Source organism: Eschrichtius robustus, chromosome X (genome assembly GCF_028021215.1).
Source record: "Eschrichtius robustus isolate mEscRob2 chromosome X, mEscRob2.pri, whole genome shotgun sequence".
NCBI classification, from domain to species: Eukaryota; Metazoa; Chordata; class Mammalia; order Artiodactyla; family Eschrichtiidae; genus Eschrichtius; species Eschrichtius robustus.
Window position 1 is genome coordinate 7650769 of NC_090845.1, and position 15621 is coordinate 7666389.

At 44.3% G+C, this 15621-nt stretch overlaps 1 protein-coding gene across 7 annotated transcripts in view; it reads left to right on the plus strand.

Moving 5' to 3' along the window:
* TBL1X (transducin beta like 1 X-linked) overlaps window positions 1-15621 on the plus strand; it is a 227179-nt gene that overhangs the window by 153935 nt on the left and 57623 nt on the right. For 6 of the 7 annotated variants that reach the window (XM_068534103.1, XM_068534106.1, XM_068534101.1 and 3 more), the window contains 2 exons: window positions 1605-1693; window positions 15463-15581. In XM_068534103.1, coding sequence (XP_068390204.1) covers window positions 15524-15581 — 58 coding nt within the window. In that variant the 5' untranslated portion in view covers window positions 1605-1693; window positions 15463-15523. The remainder of the gene's footprint in view (window positions 1-1604; window positions 1694-15462; window positions 15582-15621) is intronic. The other variant, XM_068534108.1, reaches the window with a different exon arrangement.

The window sequence follows — 15621 nt, forward strand, 5'->3', positions numbered from 1 at the left end:
AAGCTTTTTCCTGAACAGCTTGTAATGAGAGCTGTTTATATATTAATTACTTAATTGAATTATTATGGATTTTAATGTTTTAATTTTCAAGCAGTTTGGGGCTTATTGTGGTGACATCTGCTCATATTTTGATACTTTATGGTAGTTAGCAGTTTCATCATAAGGCTATTTTGGGTTTACAACCCAATCCTGAAAATAATTTGCTGTCTGCTTCAGGTTACTGTAAGGCGTATCGTCCTATTTCATCTCCACTACCGAATTTTTTTCATAATGAAATGTATTTTTATTTTATAAGCAAAGTCAATATTCCCTTGTGCCTGCTTCAGTCTGGTGCCCTTTAATTTCTATTCAAAGAGCTATAGAGGAATTTTGTTTAAATCTTATTATTTTCCTTCAGTGGTAGATTTTTTCAGTTGTCCTGGTTTTATCTTATATATCCTTATGTTGTTTAAAAATGTACTGTAATGAAACTTAAGGGCCTATGAACCTGCTTGTAGAATCCTTTTAATCTCCTTTCTTTGAACAGCGTAACTGTAAACATGACTCAGCGGGAGTAATTTACTTGAATTTCCTTAAAACATTTCAAGAGGTTCTGTATAAATTCACTAATAAGAAACACCTTCCTTCATAGCCTCACTTATGGGTTTGAATTATATTAAACCTGGCACCTTTTATATTATCACTTAAGACTATTGAACAAGAATTCAGAGAAAACGACAGGCATTTAATTTCCTTAGTTCTTGAGCTTGTAGATAATTTAAACCCTGTAGGAGACTGGATTCACTCACAACTGAAGACAATTTATGAGGAAGAAGGTAAATATCATTAAGTAGATCCTGGTTGACTGCTTAGTGTTTATACTGACTGAAAAATAAGAATGAGTTTTTGATATGAAGGATTATCTTATGAGATAGATATACCCCTGGCTTCTTCAGAAATCCGTGCAAGTGGGACACCTGTGAAGTGAAAATGTAGGAAAACAATAATGGAAAAGTTGAGAGTTAGTGCTTGCTTTCGCTTTATTTTAGGGAAGCCAAAAAAGGAAAAAGAGATTCTAATGTTTCTGTGTTTCTTTGAGCACATAAAAGAGTGGATATCTGCACACAAACATGCATGCCGTGATTATTGTAAACATTTGCCCAAGCAATGTCTGTAATGTCAGAAAGGATGTCTGGAGCACCTTTTCTTCTCGTAAGGGTGTGTGCAGTTTAAGTTATTGGTTGTATGTGATACGGTCCCTAAAACAAAGATATTTCAAGTGGGCATTAATTATCATTGAATGGTAGCAGGAACAATCTCTGAGCTAAAATCAATCTTATTTACTTTGAGACTTTTCCCTTAGAAATCTCTACATGTACCATAATACTGACTGACCGTTTTAATTTCTCCTTTTTCACGCTGCATATAAAACTGCATAGTTTGTGTTAAAGTTTTAAGACAGAGATTGTGAAACAGTAAAATGTCTTAAGTTTGAGTTGGGATGAAAAAGAAAAACAAGAACAGGACAGGTCAAAGGTGAACAATTCCCAAAGAAAGAATGGTAAGGTGTTTTTTGTTGTTGTTGTTGTTGTTGTTGTTTTTCAAATCTCTCTGTTTCTCACCAGGCAGGTCCCAGCAGACACTTGGTGTTTTATATGATCGGATGCTGGAGAGCCCACTGGTTCAAAGGTCTACACATGAAGTCAGCCTAAAGGTAAACGCCTGCCGGTGATCTTTGTCTTTTACCTGAAATTCGTTTGAAGCAGAACTGCGTTTTGCCAAAACTGAACACCTTCTGTTTTAAAACGCTTTCTTTAGAAGGAGTCTGAGGTCTTCCTCCTTGCTGAAGTTGAAGGTAGTAGATAGAGCATTATTAAATAATGATGGGCTATCTGGTCCATTCTACATGACAGATTGGCCTTTTATTGCCTTCTAAGAATTGTGGATACTGAACCAGCTATTATAAACTTTTCTGGGTCTTACCAGAAGCAGATGACACTTTCTAAAATCATTCCCTCTTGTCAACACTGTGAATTAAAATTAAGCTGCAAAATTAATTATAATTGGGCACATGAGTCTAGATCTTAGTTGACCCCTGTATCTTAATGCTGTGCGTTATTAGTTTCTTAATATGATTTGTGTCTATCTGCAGATTGACTTACTACTTAACCTTGACACTTCTTAGGAAAACAATGCAGCTTACTATTTATAGATCTAGTGAGAGGATAAGGTATCCAGAAGAGCAAACCAAATAATCGTAGATGCACAGGCATCAAGAGTTGAAGCCCAGGGAGTTCCCTGGCAGTCCAGTGGTTGTTAGGACTTCACACTTCCATTACAGGGGGCATGGGTTTGATCCCTGGTTGGGGAACTAAGATCCTGCAAGCTGCATGGCCCAAAAAAAAAAAAAAAATCAAAGAGTTGAAGCCACATCCCAAACTAAAACCGATGGCTCCCCTCCCCCATCCACTACCAAGAAAAAGTGCTGTAATCTTTTGGTAGATGGGATTTGAGGGTTTGATTTTATCATTTACTGTTTTGTGTTTTCTGGTTCTTTCTTTTTTAAATTAAAAAACAGATAGAACTTTTGTAATTTTAAAAACATCAAGATGGAAGTTTGGGGAAGATTTTTGCTTTATTGTTTTAAAGGAACCAATCAGAACTAAAATGATAGACCCAGATTTAACCAAAGTAAGAATCTTAGAGGGCTGGGATAGGGAGGATGGGAGGGAGATGCAAGAGGGAGGAGATGTGGGGATATATGTATATGTATAGCTGATTCACTTTGTTAGAAAGCAGAAACCAACACACCATTGTAAAGCAATTATACTCCAATAACGATGTTAAAAAAAAGTCTTATTGAAGTATTTTTGTTTAAAGCCAAATTTATAGCAAGGTACATATGTACAGTTGACCCTTGACTGGGTTTGAACTTCACGGGTCCACTTATACATGGATTTTTTTTTTTTTTTCAATAAACCATGGGCTACTGTATACAGTCCATGGTTGAATCCACAGATGAGGAATCATGGACACAGAGGGCCAACTGTAAAGTTATCAGTGGGTTTTCAACTGCACAGGGGCCAATCCCCCTAACCCCCATGTTGTTACAGGTTTAACGGTATTGGAATTTCAATATTTTACTTAAATATTTGATAAGTGTAGTTTGTTTTAAAAAATAAAAAATTATAAAAGGTTAATTGAGTCTGTGACATCAGATGTTGACATCCATGTTGTAACATGAATTCTTTTTTATGGCCAAATAATATTCCATTGTATGGATATACCACATTGTGTTTATCCATTCATCAGTTGACGGACATTTGAGTTGTATTTACGTCTATTGAGTGGTATGAATAATGCTGCCATGAACATTCGTGTACCAGTTTTGTGTGGACGTATACCTTCATGCCTCTTGGGTATATACCTGGCAGTAGAATTGCTAGGTTGTTATGGTAACTCTGTTTAACATTTTGAAGAACTGTCCAACTTTTCCAAAGTGGCTGCACCATCAGTCAGTATTTTTTGAAATGCAGTTGAACCATATTTTAAATGTCAGAGGGAAGAGGAGAGAGAGGAGGTCTGTTGCTCATCAGTGTTTCGATTGTGTATTAATTCAGTATTTAGGGAACGTAAGCTTTGCTTGAATTGAGCACACGCTGACTTCCTGCTGTGTGTGAGGCATTGCTGTTTAGCTTTATAGGTGACTCTGGAAATTTCTGTAGCTTTTGTTAACTCCTTGCGCAGTTTATACGTGCAGATGGTCATTTGGGATCGTGCTGGGAAATGACACGCTGTTGCTTACCTACCACAGCACCCACGGTGCATACACGAGCTTGCGACTCACCTGTATAAACCACATGCCCTTTCTCTCTGTGTTGGGTGCTGTGCGTCAGAAAGTGAGGGCTAATATCTCTTCTCCTTAGACTTACCTGGTTTCAGCAGGTGCTTCCTTGGAAAGCCATTCACAGCAGACCGTGGCTGTGGTGTTTTCTTGGCTCTTCATTTCACAGCGGTTGGTGCGTTCACCAGGAACATCCACGTTTTGGGGCATCACCTTCAGGCTCTCAGACAGGAGGATTTCAGGCTGGGAGGCGACAAGGCAGGTGTGCTCTAATGTAGAAGGGGGAAAATCTTCAGGAGAGCGAGGTTGGCAGACCTTTTCTGTCAAGGGCCAGAGAGTAGATAGTTGAGGCTTCGTGGGCCAGTGGTCTGTGTTGCAGCCACTCAGTTCTGCCCTTGTCGTGTGAGAGCAGCTACCGATCTTACACAGATGAACAAATGTGGCTGAGTGCCAACAAAACTTCACTGATGGACGCTGGAATTTGAATGTCACGTCAGTTTCATGGGTGGCAAAATAGCTTTGTTTTGATTTCCTTTTCACCCATTTAAAAATGTAAAAGCTATCGATACCTCACGGTCTTTGCAGAATGCAGCTGCAGGTGCGAATTGGCCTGTGGGCCACAGTGTGCCCACCTTGACCTAGAGCAACACACCTGTTCTATTTCTCCCTCTTCTGACTGCAGCCTTTGAGCTGGAGGACATCCGAGGTGCAGCTCTGCAAGGTCTGTGGCGTGCTTAGGACAGCATCCAAGTTGTGGTTACTCGGCGAAAGCACTGCAGATTCTCAGGGAATCAAGACTTTTAGGAATTTGAGGGCCTTCCATGTGAAGAGCGGCTCTGGACTTGTGTAACCGCCCCCACTCAGATGTTCTCAGTGCTAGGCAGTTCCCCGCCCCTCCCCAGGGGACACTTGATCACGTCTGGAGACACTTTTCAGGGAGGTTGAGTGCTACTGGCATCTAGTGGGGGGAGACCAGGGTTGCTGCTCTACATCCCCCGGCGCACAGGGCGGCCCATCCCAGAGATTTATGTGGTCCCAAAGGTCCGGAGTACTGAGATTGACGAACCCGACTCGCTGCTACTGTCACTACTTCATTTTGTGTTTTAATCTTAACGGTTTTGTGGCTGTGGAAGTTTAAGATGCCAAGCATTTGACTACAAGACTGAGTTCCTGCGTTTGCTGACATAACATGAGGCTCATTGAACTCTCAGCAGATACTTGGGTTCATGATGCTTCAAGTATTTTTCTCTTAAAACATTTTTTTTGTTGTTGTTGTCAATTTAAATGGAAGCATCCAAATACACTTTAACACCAAGATTTTTGAGATGCAGGCTACCTCAAAGGGCAAGGCATCGCCCGCCTTAATATCTACGGAGAAAACCACAGGGTTTATTTTTCAGAACTTTGGAGGTCACCTTATATGAGTAAATGACCTCACTTACGACTCCACCTACTGCAGAAAAGGGAATCATCAGGGCCCAGATAAGTTCTGCGTACGTGGGTGAAAATCACAGTGTCTTAGAGGTTTCATAACCAGCCGTACATATTCCTGAAATTTGTCTGAGGGCCTAGTGCACATTGTAAAGAATCCGATTCCAGCCTCTCAGTCTTAGAGATAATTAAAATCTGTACGTTAATTTACAGATTAATCGGAAGCATTAGCTTACAAGACCAAAGTCATTAGAAAAAGAAGGCAGACTACTCTTACGTGGAAGCAGCAGCTGTCTGTGTCTCCCAAGGCACTTTGCTTTGAAATCTTGGGTACCTGAACTGGCATTTCACTGTGTAGAGGAGAAGACTGTAAAACGGTAACTGTGCTATTGGTCTTACATGCATCGTCTGGCTCCGTGATGCAGACTTTCTTAGCAGTGGTTTGCTGTTACTGGGTGGAACATTTTTTAGGAAGGCTTCCTTCTGGGTCTGCCTCCCGATCAGGCAGAGAAGTGTAGGGTGGGTAGGGTTTGCGGCTCAGAGGGTTTGCGAGAGGACCCGGTGGCCGCTTTGGAGATGCACACAGGGTCTTGGCGGTAACTCCAGGACGGGACGTCTCTCTTGTCGCGTCAGCATCCTTCACGGCTCTGCACACAGGGTTGGGATGGAAGGCCCCAGCCAGCCGTTAATTAACCCAGAAGGGCAGCCAGGCACAGAAAGGACCCTGTCTGAATGCCTCACCCAGGGCATGTTTTCGATTTTGTGAACCGCAGCATTATTTTTGTAACCCAAGAAGACTCCCTCCTCTCTGCTCTCTCAACCCTGCGGCTTTATTTCCTACTTAGCTGGGTTGCTCTCAATAGTGATGATTTCTGAAGACACTGCCAGATTTTAATTACATTTTAATGAATATGAAAACAGTTCACGTTCATAGGAGAAAATTTGGAAACTACAGAAAGGCACGCACACATACACAGATAAAATTCCAGCATGATCCCACCCCTGGAGAGATGGGTGTATTTTATTATATTTTTTATATTTTAGAGGGTATCTCTTGTGTGTGTGTGTACAAAATGAAATTTAGCAACATGCACATTCCATCTTGAAACCTATTTTTTTCATGTATCGCCCTATCATGGACATTTTCTCTCGTCATGAAAATCCTTTTGAGGACTGCATCTTACTACTACTTACTACTTACTACTACTTACTTACTACTACTAGTTCATTCTTATATTTAAATGGCAATGCCACTGCTAGGCATGTGAATTCTGGTAATAAAATACTAGTTCTTTGATTATAATTTTGGACCATTTGACTCCCAAGTAAGTAAATATAACTGTAAAATTAGTGAAAAATCTTAATCTTTGGGGGGATTTTTTTTTTCTTACTGTAAAATAATAGACATACTCATTGGTGAATGAAGATATGTCTATTTAAAAAAAAAAAAGGTGAAACCACTGTTAACATTTTCCTGTTCCCCGCCCAATCTTTTCTGTATATATTCTCCTATAATTGGGGTCCAACTGTAAATGCCTTAATTTATTGAATCACACTTACACTGTCATTGGACAACAAAATAGGTTTCAGTAGTTTCAGTGGGTACATACCAGCTTCATTACAATTTTGCCGGAAGAACAGGTGTGCAATGTATAAAACAAGCCTGCTTCATCTCCACGATAAGCTGGTCCCCATCAAGATTGTACAAAAGGATTTATATGTAAATGTTGATGCGTAAATTAAACTTTTCATCTTAAGCTGACCACTGGGAAACTCCGTCTGAAGAGAGAAAAACATTATGGATAAAGCAAGCAGGGAGGTAAGACCCACTACATTCCAGTCAGCAGAGAATTTGTGAAATGCGGAGAGAAAAAAAGTGCCTTGTTACGATGAGGTAATTTCTAGCAGATTTTCCAGCTGCTCTGGCTCTCCGTTCTCAGTCTGCATGGAATCAAGTCCCAAAGCGCCTTAAGCCTCGTCCAGAAGATTACTTTAAGGGATGGATTCTTCCAGCGTGAAAGCCAGCAGACTAATAGCAGAGACAAGACATGAGACAAATTTTCTTCCGTCCCTGCTTTAAAGGGTTTTAAGAGAGCATTTCATAACGGCACAGATTGTGAAAAGAGAAGCTTGTGCCACCAGTGATATCCGCCGAGCACCACGCTCCCCGCCCTCTAACCACTGTGTGCTGACTTCACTGTTTCCGACCCAGGCTCCCCTCCTGTTGGCAGGGAGCGTGCTTGCCCTTTCTTTCTGTCTTCATCTGGCAGAGCCAACTCTCAGGTAGCTCCCTTGTGATTCTATCCTTTAAGATAATTAAAGAGCCGTTAAGATTGTGTTGTTTGGGGGCAGTCCTCTCCCTTCCCAGAGCACGAGAGCATATTAAATACCGTAAGTGCATACTCAGTACAACGACACCCTCAGACACCATTTCTCCTGCAACTGAATTTTGAACTGTTTCGTGCACAGGACTGTGATTCATAGGAGCTTTTGCCGCCTTGAAATTAAATCGTGAAAAAGGAGAATACGATAAATAATAAGGATAAATCATCTTCCCTTTAGCTTCCTGATGGATTTAACCCCAAATTATGATTTATGTTGGAGTACTCATCTTTAGCGGGGGAACTCCAGGGATGTCATCAGTCCGCACTAATTTTTCCTCCTTCTGTAAGCAGAACAGAGGGAATGTGAGTGAGGGAATGTGTAGCTTTACCTCGCAGTGAGGGCGGTTATTTCTTTTTTGCACAGTCACAACGCCAAAGACCTCAAATCAACCTAACTGGAGGTGCCTCGAATCAAAACTGGGTCAGGCAAGAGAATAAACACAATTGCAGTAATTAAGAACGCTTTTTAATTTTTCTCCTTCTTTTGGAGGCCGAGGAAGATCTACCGGTGCTGAAAAAGCTCTCCTTTATTCTAGAGCTGGGGAGGTTGGAAGGCATCCACGGGAGTCGTCAGGACTTGAGCTGGCCACGGCTGCCGCTCCGGAAACCGGCGAGGTGCTGAAGTGAGAGCCGGCCCTCCGGGTCTCCGTGGTAGAAGTGCCGGGCCGAGTGTGGAGGAAGGTGCTTTCTCGGACGGGCTCTCGACCTGCCGCTGGCCTGTGTACGCGTCACCCGTTGCCAGCTCTGAATCACTTTGGCAAGGGTGCTGTGTTCCTCGGGCCCTTGCGGGGGGCTCTTTGCTTTGGGGTGCTCGCAGGTAGCCGAGTGGGAGAAATAGGCGTCCTGCCTCTCTCCTGTGCACGGGGCCCTGACCTGGGAGTTTGTATAAAAGCTTTGCGTCCTCACCGCCGCTGCCGGGAGTAACGGCTCTCATGAGCCTCAATTTGGAGAAGGGAAGACTGAGCCGCGTGACTCGCCCCGCAGTCCACAGCTAGAAAGGGATGGAGGTAGGATTAGGAGTCAGGCTGCTCGGCTCTGAGCCGCGAGGCCTCCGAGTCCTACGTTTTGTGCTCTTCTCTGTGGCTCTCAGGACGTTAGTTCCCTTACCTCTAGCCAGCAAGTCCGTGGACATTGGAACCATCGCCCTGGTGTACCCCAACTTTATTGCAGCCAGTACAGGCGTTTCGAGCTCCACGTTGTGTGCCCACAAAAATCGTCCCTGGCAGAAAGGACACAGGCCAACTTCTCCCCCACCTCACAGTCTGTGGTGGCTCCCGGGGAGCACTTGGTACGTCCTTGAAGGTTACCTAGCACCACACACACACACACACACACACACACACACACACACACACACACACACACACACACACACACACACACACACACACACACACACACACACACACACACACACACACACACACACACACACACACACACACACACACACACACACACACACCCCCTCTTTCCTTTCCTGCCCTTTTCATACTTCTCCGCCAGATCTTGTGTCCGTCAGTCAAGGATTCACCTTCTCCCTCTTCCAGACCTTCCTCCCTCTTCCCTGACCTAGCCTTCCCTGGAACCCTGCTGCTGCCCCTCTTAGTACCTTATGGTATAGGCGCGGGGCTTTAACTACAGGAGCTTTTCGTTATTTGCATAGACATCTTGCTAACAGCTTCAAGGAAGGGGTGTGTGTGTGTGTGTGTGTGTGTGTGTGTGTGTGCGCGCGCATGCATCTGAATTTGTTTCATCCCTGCTATTGCCATCACCATGCCTTGAATATCGTAGGTGCTCGGTCATTTTTTCTGTCATCACTTTGTACCTCATTTATCTCAAGTGCGGGAAAAGCAGGGCAAAGCATTTGCCTGTGTTTCCATTTGCAGCGGGGTTACAGCAAACACGAGACAGGGGTCCCCATGCTCATCTCACGTGAGGAGTGGCAGCTTCTCACTGTGCGGTTTTCTTCTCGTCACGGAGCGTTTCTTTCTGAAGAGGCGTTTGTAGGAAATAACGTCCAGCCCTGGTGGTGATTGAAGAAAGTCCGCGGCGAGCGTCAGGGCTGTGCTAGTATTTGCAGTTGGGCAGCGTGCCTCAAAACTGACAGAAACCGCCTTCCCACCTGCAAGATGTAGCCTTGGCTCTCATTTCAGAGTCAAAGAGACAGACAGCAGGCAGAAGAGTGGTTCCCAGGGCCTGGGGGCGGGGGTGATGAGGAGTTAGGGTTCGCTGGGGACAGAGGTCGTTGACGGTGATGAAGAAGTTGTGGAGGTAGGTAGGGAGGTGGCCGCACAAGAACAGGCATGTCCTTAACGCCACCAGCGGACTGTGCACTTCAAAACGGTCACGATGGTAAATTATATGGTATGCGTATTTTTTTTTTAACTTTTTTTTGGGGGGTTTATTTATTTATGGCTGTGTTGGGTCTTCGTTTCTGTGCGAGGGCTTCCTCTAGTTGCGGCAAGCGGGGGCCACTCTTCATCGCGGTGCGCGGGCCTCTCACTGTCGTGGCCTCTCTTGTTGCGGAGCACAGGTCCCAGATGCGCAGGCTCAGTAAATTGTGGCTCACGGGCCTAGTTGCTCCGCGGCATGTGGGATCTTCCCAGACCAGGGCTCGAACCCTGTCCCCTGCATTGACAGACAGATTCTCAACCACTGCGCCACCAGGGAAGCCCCTATGGTATGCATATTTTAACACAGTTGAAAAAACAAAACAAAAGAAAACGCCAGACCTGGGAATTGGGCCACTGAGGTAAATTTCACGTGTCTGTGTCTGGGGTAGAGAAGCCCGCGCCCGTCCCCGAGTGAATGGTGTGCCCGGGACCGAGCTCGCCGGCTAGGAACTCACAGCCTTGCCTGCTGCTGCTTCACACCTGCGCTAAGAGCTGGCTCGCCTTCCAGCAGAGATAGCGAGGAGGGCTTCGAGGAGCAGTGTTCTTAGAGGCGGAATCCCAGTTCCCTAATGAAGAGGAGCAAGGCGCCCGTCCTCCAGCCTTGGCTTACGGGCTGCCTCAGAAAACGGCGCCCCGGATGGTCAGATGGCAGGCGTGGCACGAAAGGTCCTCACTGCCACCCACACCAGAAACTCGGCGTCGGGAGGGACCCCCAGACCCTCGGTTGAGAGGTCTTCCGGCCCCAGCAGAACTTTGAATAGCACTGTAATACCAGCACGTTTATTTATTATACATGAAATTATACAGAAAATCCCCGATTTTAAAAAATCCATAATTTTATTCTAACGTCTCTCTCTCGAAATTGAGCTCTTGTCTTGGAGAAAAGAGGATAGGTAACTTTTTTTCCCAACCTTGTGTAGATCTTGGCGAAATTTGTCTAAAACAGTAGTGTCTGCCAGGTGAAGACCAGCCGTTTTACTCATTTGAGTCAAAACAGTGATGTTGACCCAGTAAAATGACAGCAGCCACCTTCAAGCACGTTGCTCAGGGGTATCGCAGGTAGACACCAGTTAATTGTTGGCTTCTCTTGATTTTGGTGTAATCAAACCCAAAGCGTTGGAATGGATTGAATGTTGCTGTGGTTTATGGTCAGTTTAAAGAATGTTCTCCTGTGGGTATTGAATAGTCTCACAATATATATGCACATTTTAGTTCATTAGTCACTGTAAATCCTTTTTTTGGAACTAGTTAGGTTTTAGAAGAAATAGTCATTTAAGAAGTTTAAGCCATTTAATTTAAGAGGTGTTTTATTGGTGGGGGGGACTTTGATCCAATTATTAGATCAGTTTTTAGAAATTAACACATGTATAGGCATACCTCATATGTGTACAATCATACCTCATAAATGTCACATGTTGTACTTCGGAGACATAGCGTTTTTTACAAATTGAAGGTTGGTGCCAGCCCTGCAGCGAGCAGATCAACTGGCGCCATTTTTCCAACAGCATTTGCTACTTTGTGTCTCCGTGTCACGTGAGGGTAGCTCTTGCACCATTTCAAACTTTTTCATTATTACTGTATTTGTTATGGTGATCTGTGATCAGTGATTTTTGATGTTATTGCAAAAAGATTACAGCTCCCTGAAGGCTCAGATTTTGGTTAGCATTTTTTAGCAATAAATTTTTAAATTAGGGTACATAGCTTTTTTTACACATAATACTGTTGCACACTTAATAGACTACCGTAGAGTGTAAACCTAACTCTTACATGCACTGGGGAACCAAAAAAAATCCTGTGACTCACTTTATTGCGGTGGTCTGGGACTGAACCCACAACACCTCCAGATGTGCCCGTGTTGAGGTGGACCAGTCCGTAGAAACACATGACACTCTTGTGGACCAAGTGATACGACATCCCTGGTTCTGTCGCAGGCCGGGGATGGTTTTTGTTTTCTTTCCTCTGCTGTTTACAAATCAAAAATCCTTTAAGAAGTTAACACCATATTGGGGAAAACATTCTGATCCTTGGATCCTAACTTAAAATTTCAGAGAGAAGATGAATCTGGGATCAGAAAGTGGAGAGCTAGAGCCTAAATAGAAATTTTCTTAGTTGGGAAAAAGAGTGATGCATAAAGAAAAACAGAGGAACGGACTAACAAAAGTCGTCCATAATTCCCCGTCTCCTGAGGATCTTAAATTCTCTTGCTCAGGAGTCCTGTGCTGACGCTTGCGCAGACACTTCTAATATGTATTACAGACACTTGCGGGGTGGGGAATGTTGACCAGGCTCTGGGTACAGGGGGTCGTCCGTATGGTATGTATCCAAATACCTTCTCCTTAGGAAACAAGAAAGATCTGGATGCTGAAAGACAAAAATCAGTACTTTCCTTATGGAAATGTGATTTTGTGGAAAGATTTTACATAGACTATTTGAAAGAGCCAAGCTCTTATGGTGCATTTTAAAGGATCCTTTTTAGTAGCATGGCCATTTCATTAAGCAGTGTCTATGAGCTAGCTCCGTGCTGCCTTACAGTTTTATAAATGGAATTCATTTCAAACACAAAATGCTTAGTTTTCCTGTATAACAGTTGTTCTCAGCCAGCAGCAGTTTAGCAATTTGTAGTATTTGGCGATGTCTGGGGGTGTTTTTGATCATCACGACCGTAGGGGATGGAGGGAAGGTCGTGCTGGCGTCTAGTGAGAAGAGGCCAGGGACGCTGCTAAACATCCTACAGTGTGCAGAGTGTTCTCATAACAGAGAATCATCTGGCCGCGAGTCAAGCTCCCTGAGGCTGAGAGACCCTGCAGGTTAGATTCGATTTCACTGTCTACAAGTACTCAAAATGACAATAAAAGAAAAGGGGGGGTTGGGGTGGTGTCTGAGTCCATTCAGGCTGCTATAACACAATACCATAAACTGGACAGCCTAAACAACAGACATTTATTTCTCACCGTTCTGGAGGCTGGAAGTCCAAGATCAAGGCAGCAGCAGATTCGGTATCTGGTGAGGACCCGATACCACCGTCTTCTCTTCATGTAAGGTTCACACTGTACTGTAGTCTGTTAGGTGTGCAACAGTGTGTTCTTACTTGGCAGAAAGAGGGAGAACTCTCTGGGGTCTCTTTTATAAGGGCACTAACCCATTCATGAGGGGGGAGCCCTCGTGACCTAATCCCGTCCCAGTGGCGCCACCATTTACCATTTACCATAGCGAGAACCTAAAACTGAATTCCTCATGAGAGCTGAATCATCATCATTACTGCCACTCGACATCATCAAAAGTCTCTTCAGAGCTACACTATTCTGCCATACACATCTTTGTTATTATTTGTTCTGTCCCTTGAATAATGTTTTATTTTTTCACTTGGGTATGCTCTGATTTCATAGCTTTTTATTTAGTCTCAAATATCTTCCTAATACCATCTTATATGTGAACTCCCCAGAGTTCAAGCAGACATCTCAGGACAAATTTATATTTTGACTGTCAAATTTTCTTTCCAGTGTCTACAAAAGTACAGAAATACCACCTAATTAAGTGCAGAAAACAAGTATTTTTGCATGACAAAATTCTGGTAACTACAAATTAAAATCTTGTTAAGACGACAAAGTGAGAACTGGAGTGCCCCAAGAGGCCACTGTATTAGTTCTCTGCTGCTGCATAACAAATGACCACAAATTCAGCAGCTGGAAACAACACGTCTATTCTCTCACGGTTTCCCAGGGTCAGGAGACTGGGCACGTGCAGGGCTCCTCTGTGCAGGGTCTCGAGAGGCTGCAGCCACGTGATGGCTGGGCTTGCATCCTTACTTAGAGCTGAGAAGGAAGGGTCTTCTGCCAAGCTCACACTGTTGGCAGAACTCAGTTTTCTTGTGGTTGTAGGACTGAGGCGCACAGCTTTCTAGAGACTGCCCCTGGTTCCCTGGGCGGTTCACGTGAAGGCCAGCAGGAGAGTCTTTCTCTAGTCCAGTAAGAGTCTTATACAACGTAATGTAACAGTTATAGGAGTGACACCTGGTCATCCTTGCCATATAACCTAACCAGGGTGTGGCATCCATCTCCTTTGACATATTCTGTGGGGTAGAAGGGAGTCTTAGGTCCTGCCCACACTGGAGGGGAGGGGATTATATCAGGTGGGACTCATTGGGGGGCCATCGTGGGGTGTGTCCATTATGACAACCTTTAATTCAAATCCTCCCAACTTGAAATGTGCATTTTGTCCTTTTATCTTTTTCTAAACAAATGGAAATTTACTTGTAATTCAACAATGAAAGATTTGCCACCATAAAGATGCCTGAAAACATATGGCATGGACTCTGAAGACAGTTTCCAAACAGCCTGAAATGTTCGGTATTGATGACATAATTGACGGAAGTTGTGGCCCTTCTTGGCCACTGCCGTTTGGAGTGAACGCTCTTACACGTGTGTGAATTCTGTTCTGTCTGTGGATAAAAGAGTTCTATTTGATGGACTTCTGTCTTCTTTGGGCCAGGGTGCTCATAGGTCTGACTTAGGATTGTGAAGAAAATTAGGCTCTTTCTTCTTGTCTGCCTCAGACACAGAAGCTTCCGAAGTTCTCATCAACCCCTCACTCCTCCCCCAGGTTTCTACCTGCCTTCCCGTACTGCGGTCTCGGCCAGACTGATGCAGCCAGTTCTGTGGCAGAATACAAACGATGTAGGTTCTCTCTGTGTCCACGGGGTGGCTTCCTGACACCTGGCCTCTGTATAGAAGTCATGTCAGGGTGACACACACGCTGACTTAGCTCCTCACTGACGTGTGTCTGCCTTCTCAGGGCCATGTGCACCCTATAGGTTCAGTGACGGTCAGGTTCATCACTGAACTTTTATGAGTGGAAGGCGTTATGATTAATCACTGCTTCAGAACCACAGGTGTTTTCCAGACCCTCTGGTCGCCCTGCCTGGGGGTGTCGATGTGACTGCTGGCCTACCCGGTAGTCTTCCCCATCTGTCTAGGGAAGGGCGGCATCGAAGGCAGCCGCGTCTGTCCCACTGCGCGTCAGGATTCCATTCAAGCTCGCTGTCAACTGCGTTGTGATCATAACGCACACGGGATTTTTAGTGAATAAAAAGTCAGTGTTTGTTCTCATTTTCTGTGGCCCCTGAGTTTGTTTCCATTAGTGGTTTATATATGAGTCCATTCCAGCATTATAAAATACACCAACTCATCTTTTTTGGGAAAATTTTCACCTGTATGAATGTGTCTGTACACACACACACACACACACACACACACACACACAATTACAAAATCTTTATGTAATCACAAAATACAACCCGGATCAGGCATTAATTACCTTCCCATGTACAACATCCTGAGTATTCTATTTTTCAATCATCTCAAAAAGAATGCAGTAAAAAAAGAAAATATACAGGCAGTGTTTCAAAACTCTCTCCACTTTCTCGTCTCAGCTTTCCCACAGAAAGTGGCCCCCGCTTCGTGAAGACCTCATCGCCGCGAGGTGGGGCTAAGATGAGCATAACCAGTGACGAGGTGAACTTTCTGGTGTATCGGTACCTCCAGGAGTCAGGTAAGAGGGCAGCTCCTGTCTGTGGGGCATCCCCTCCCAC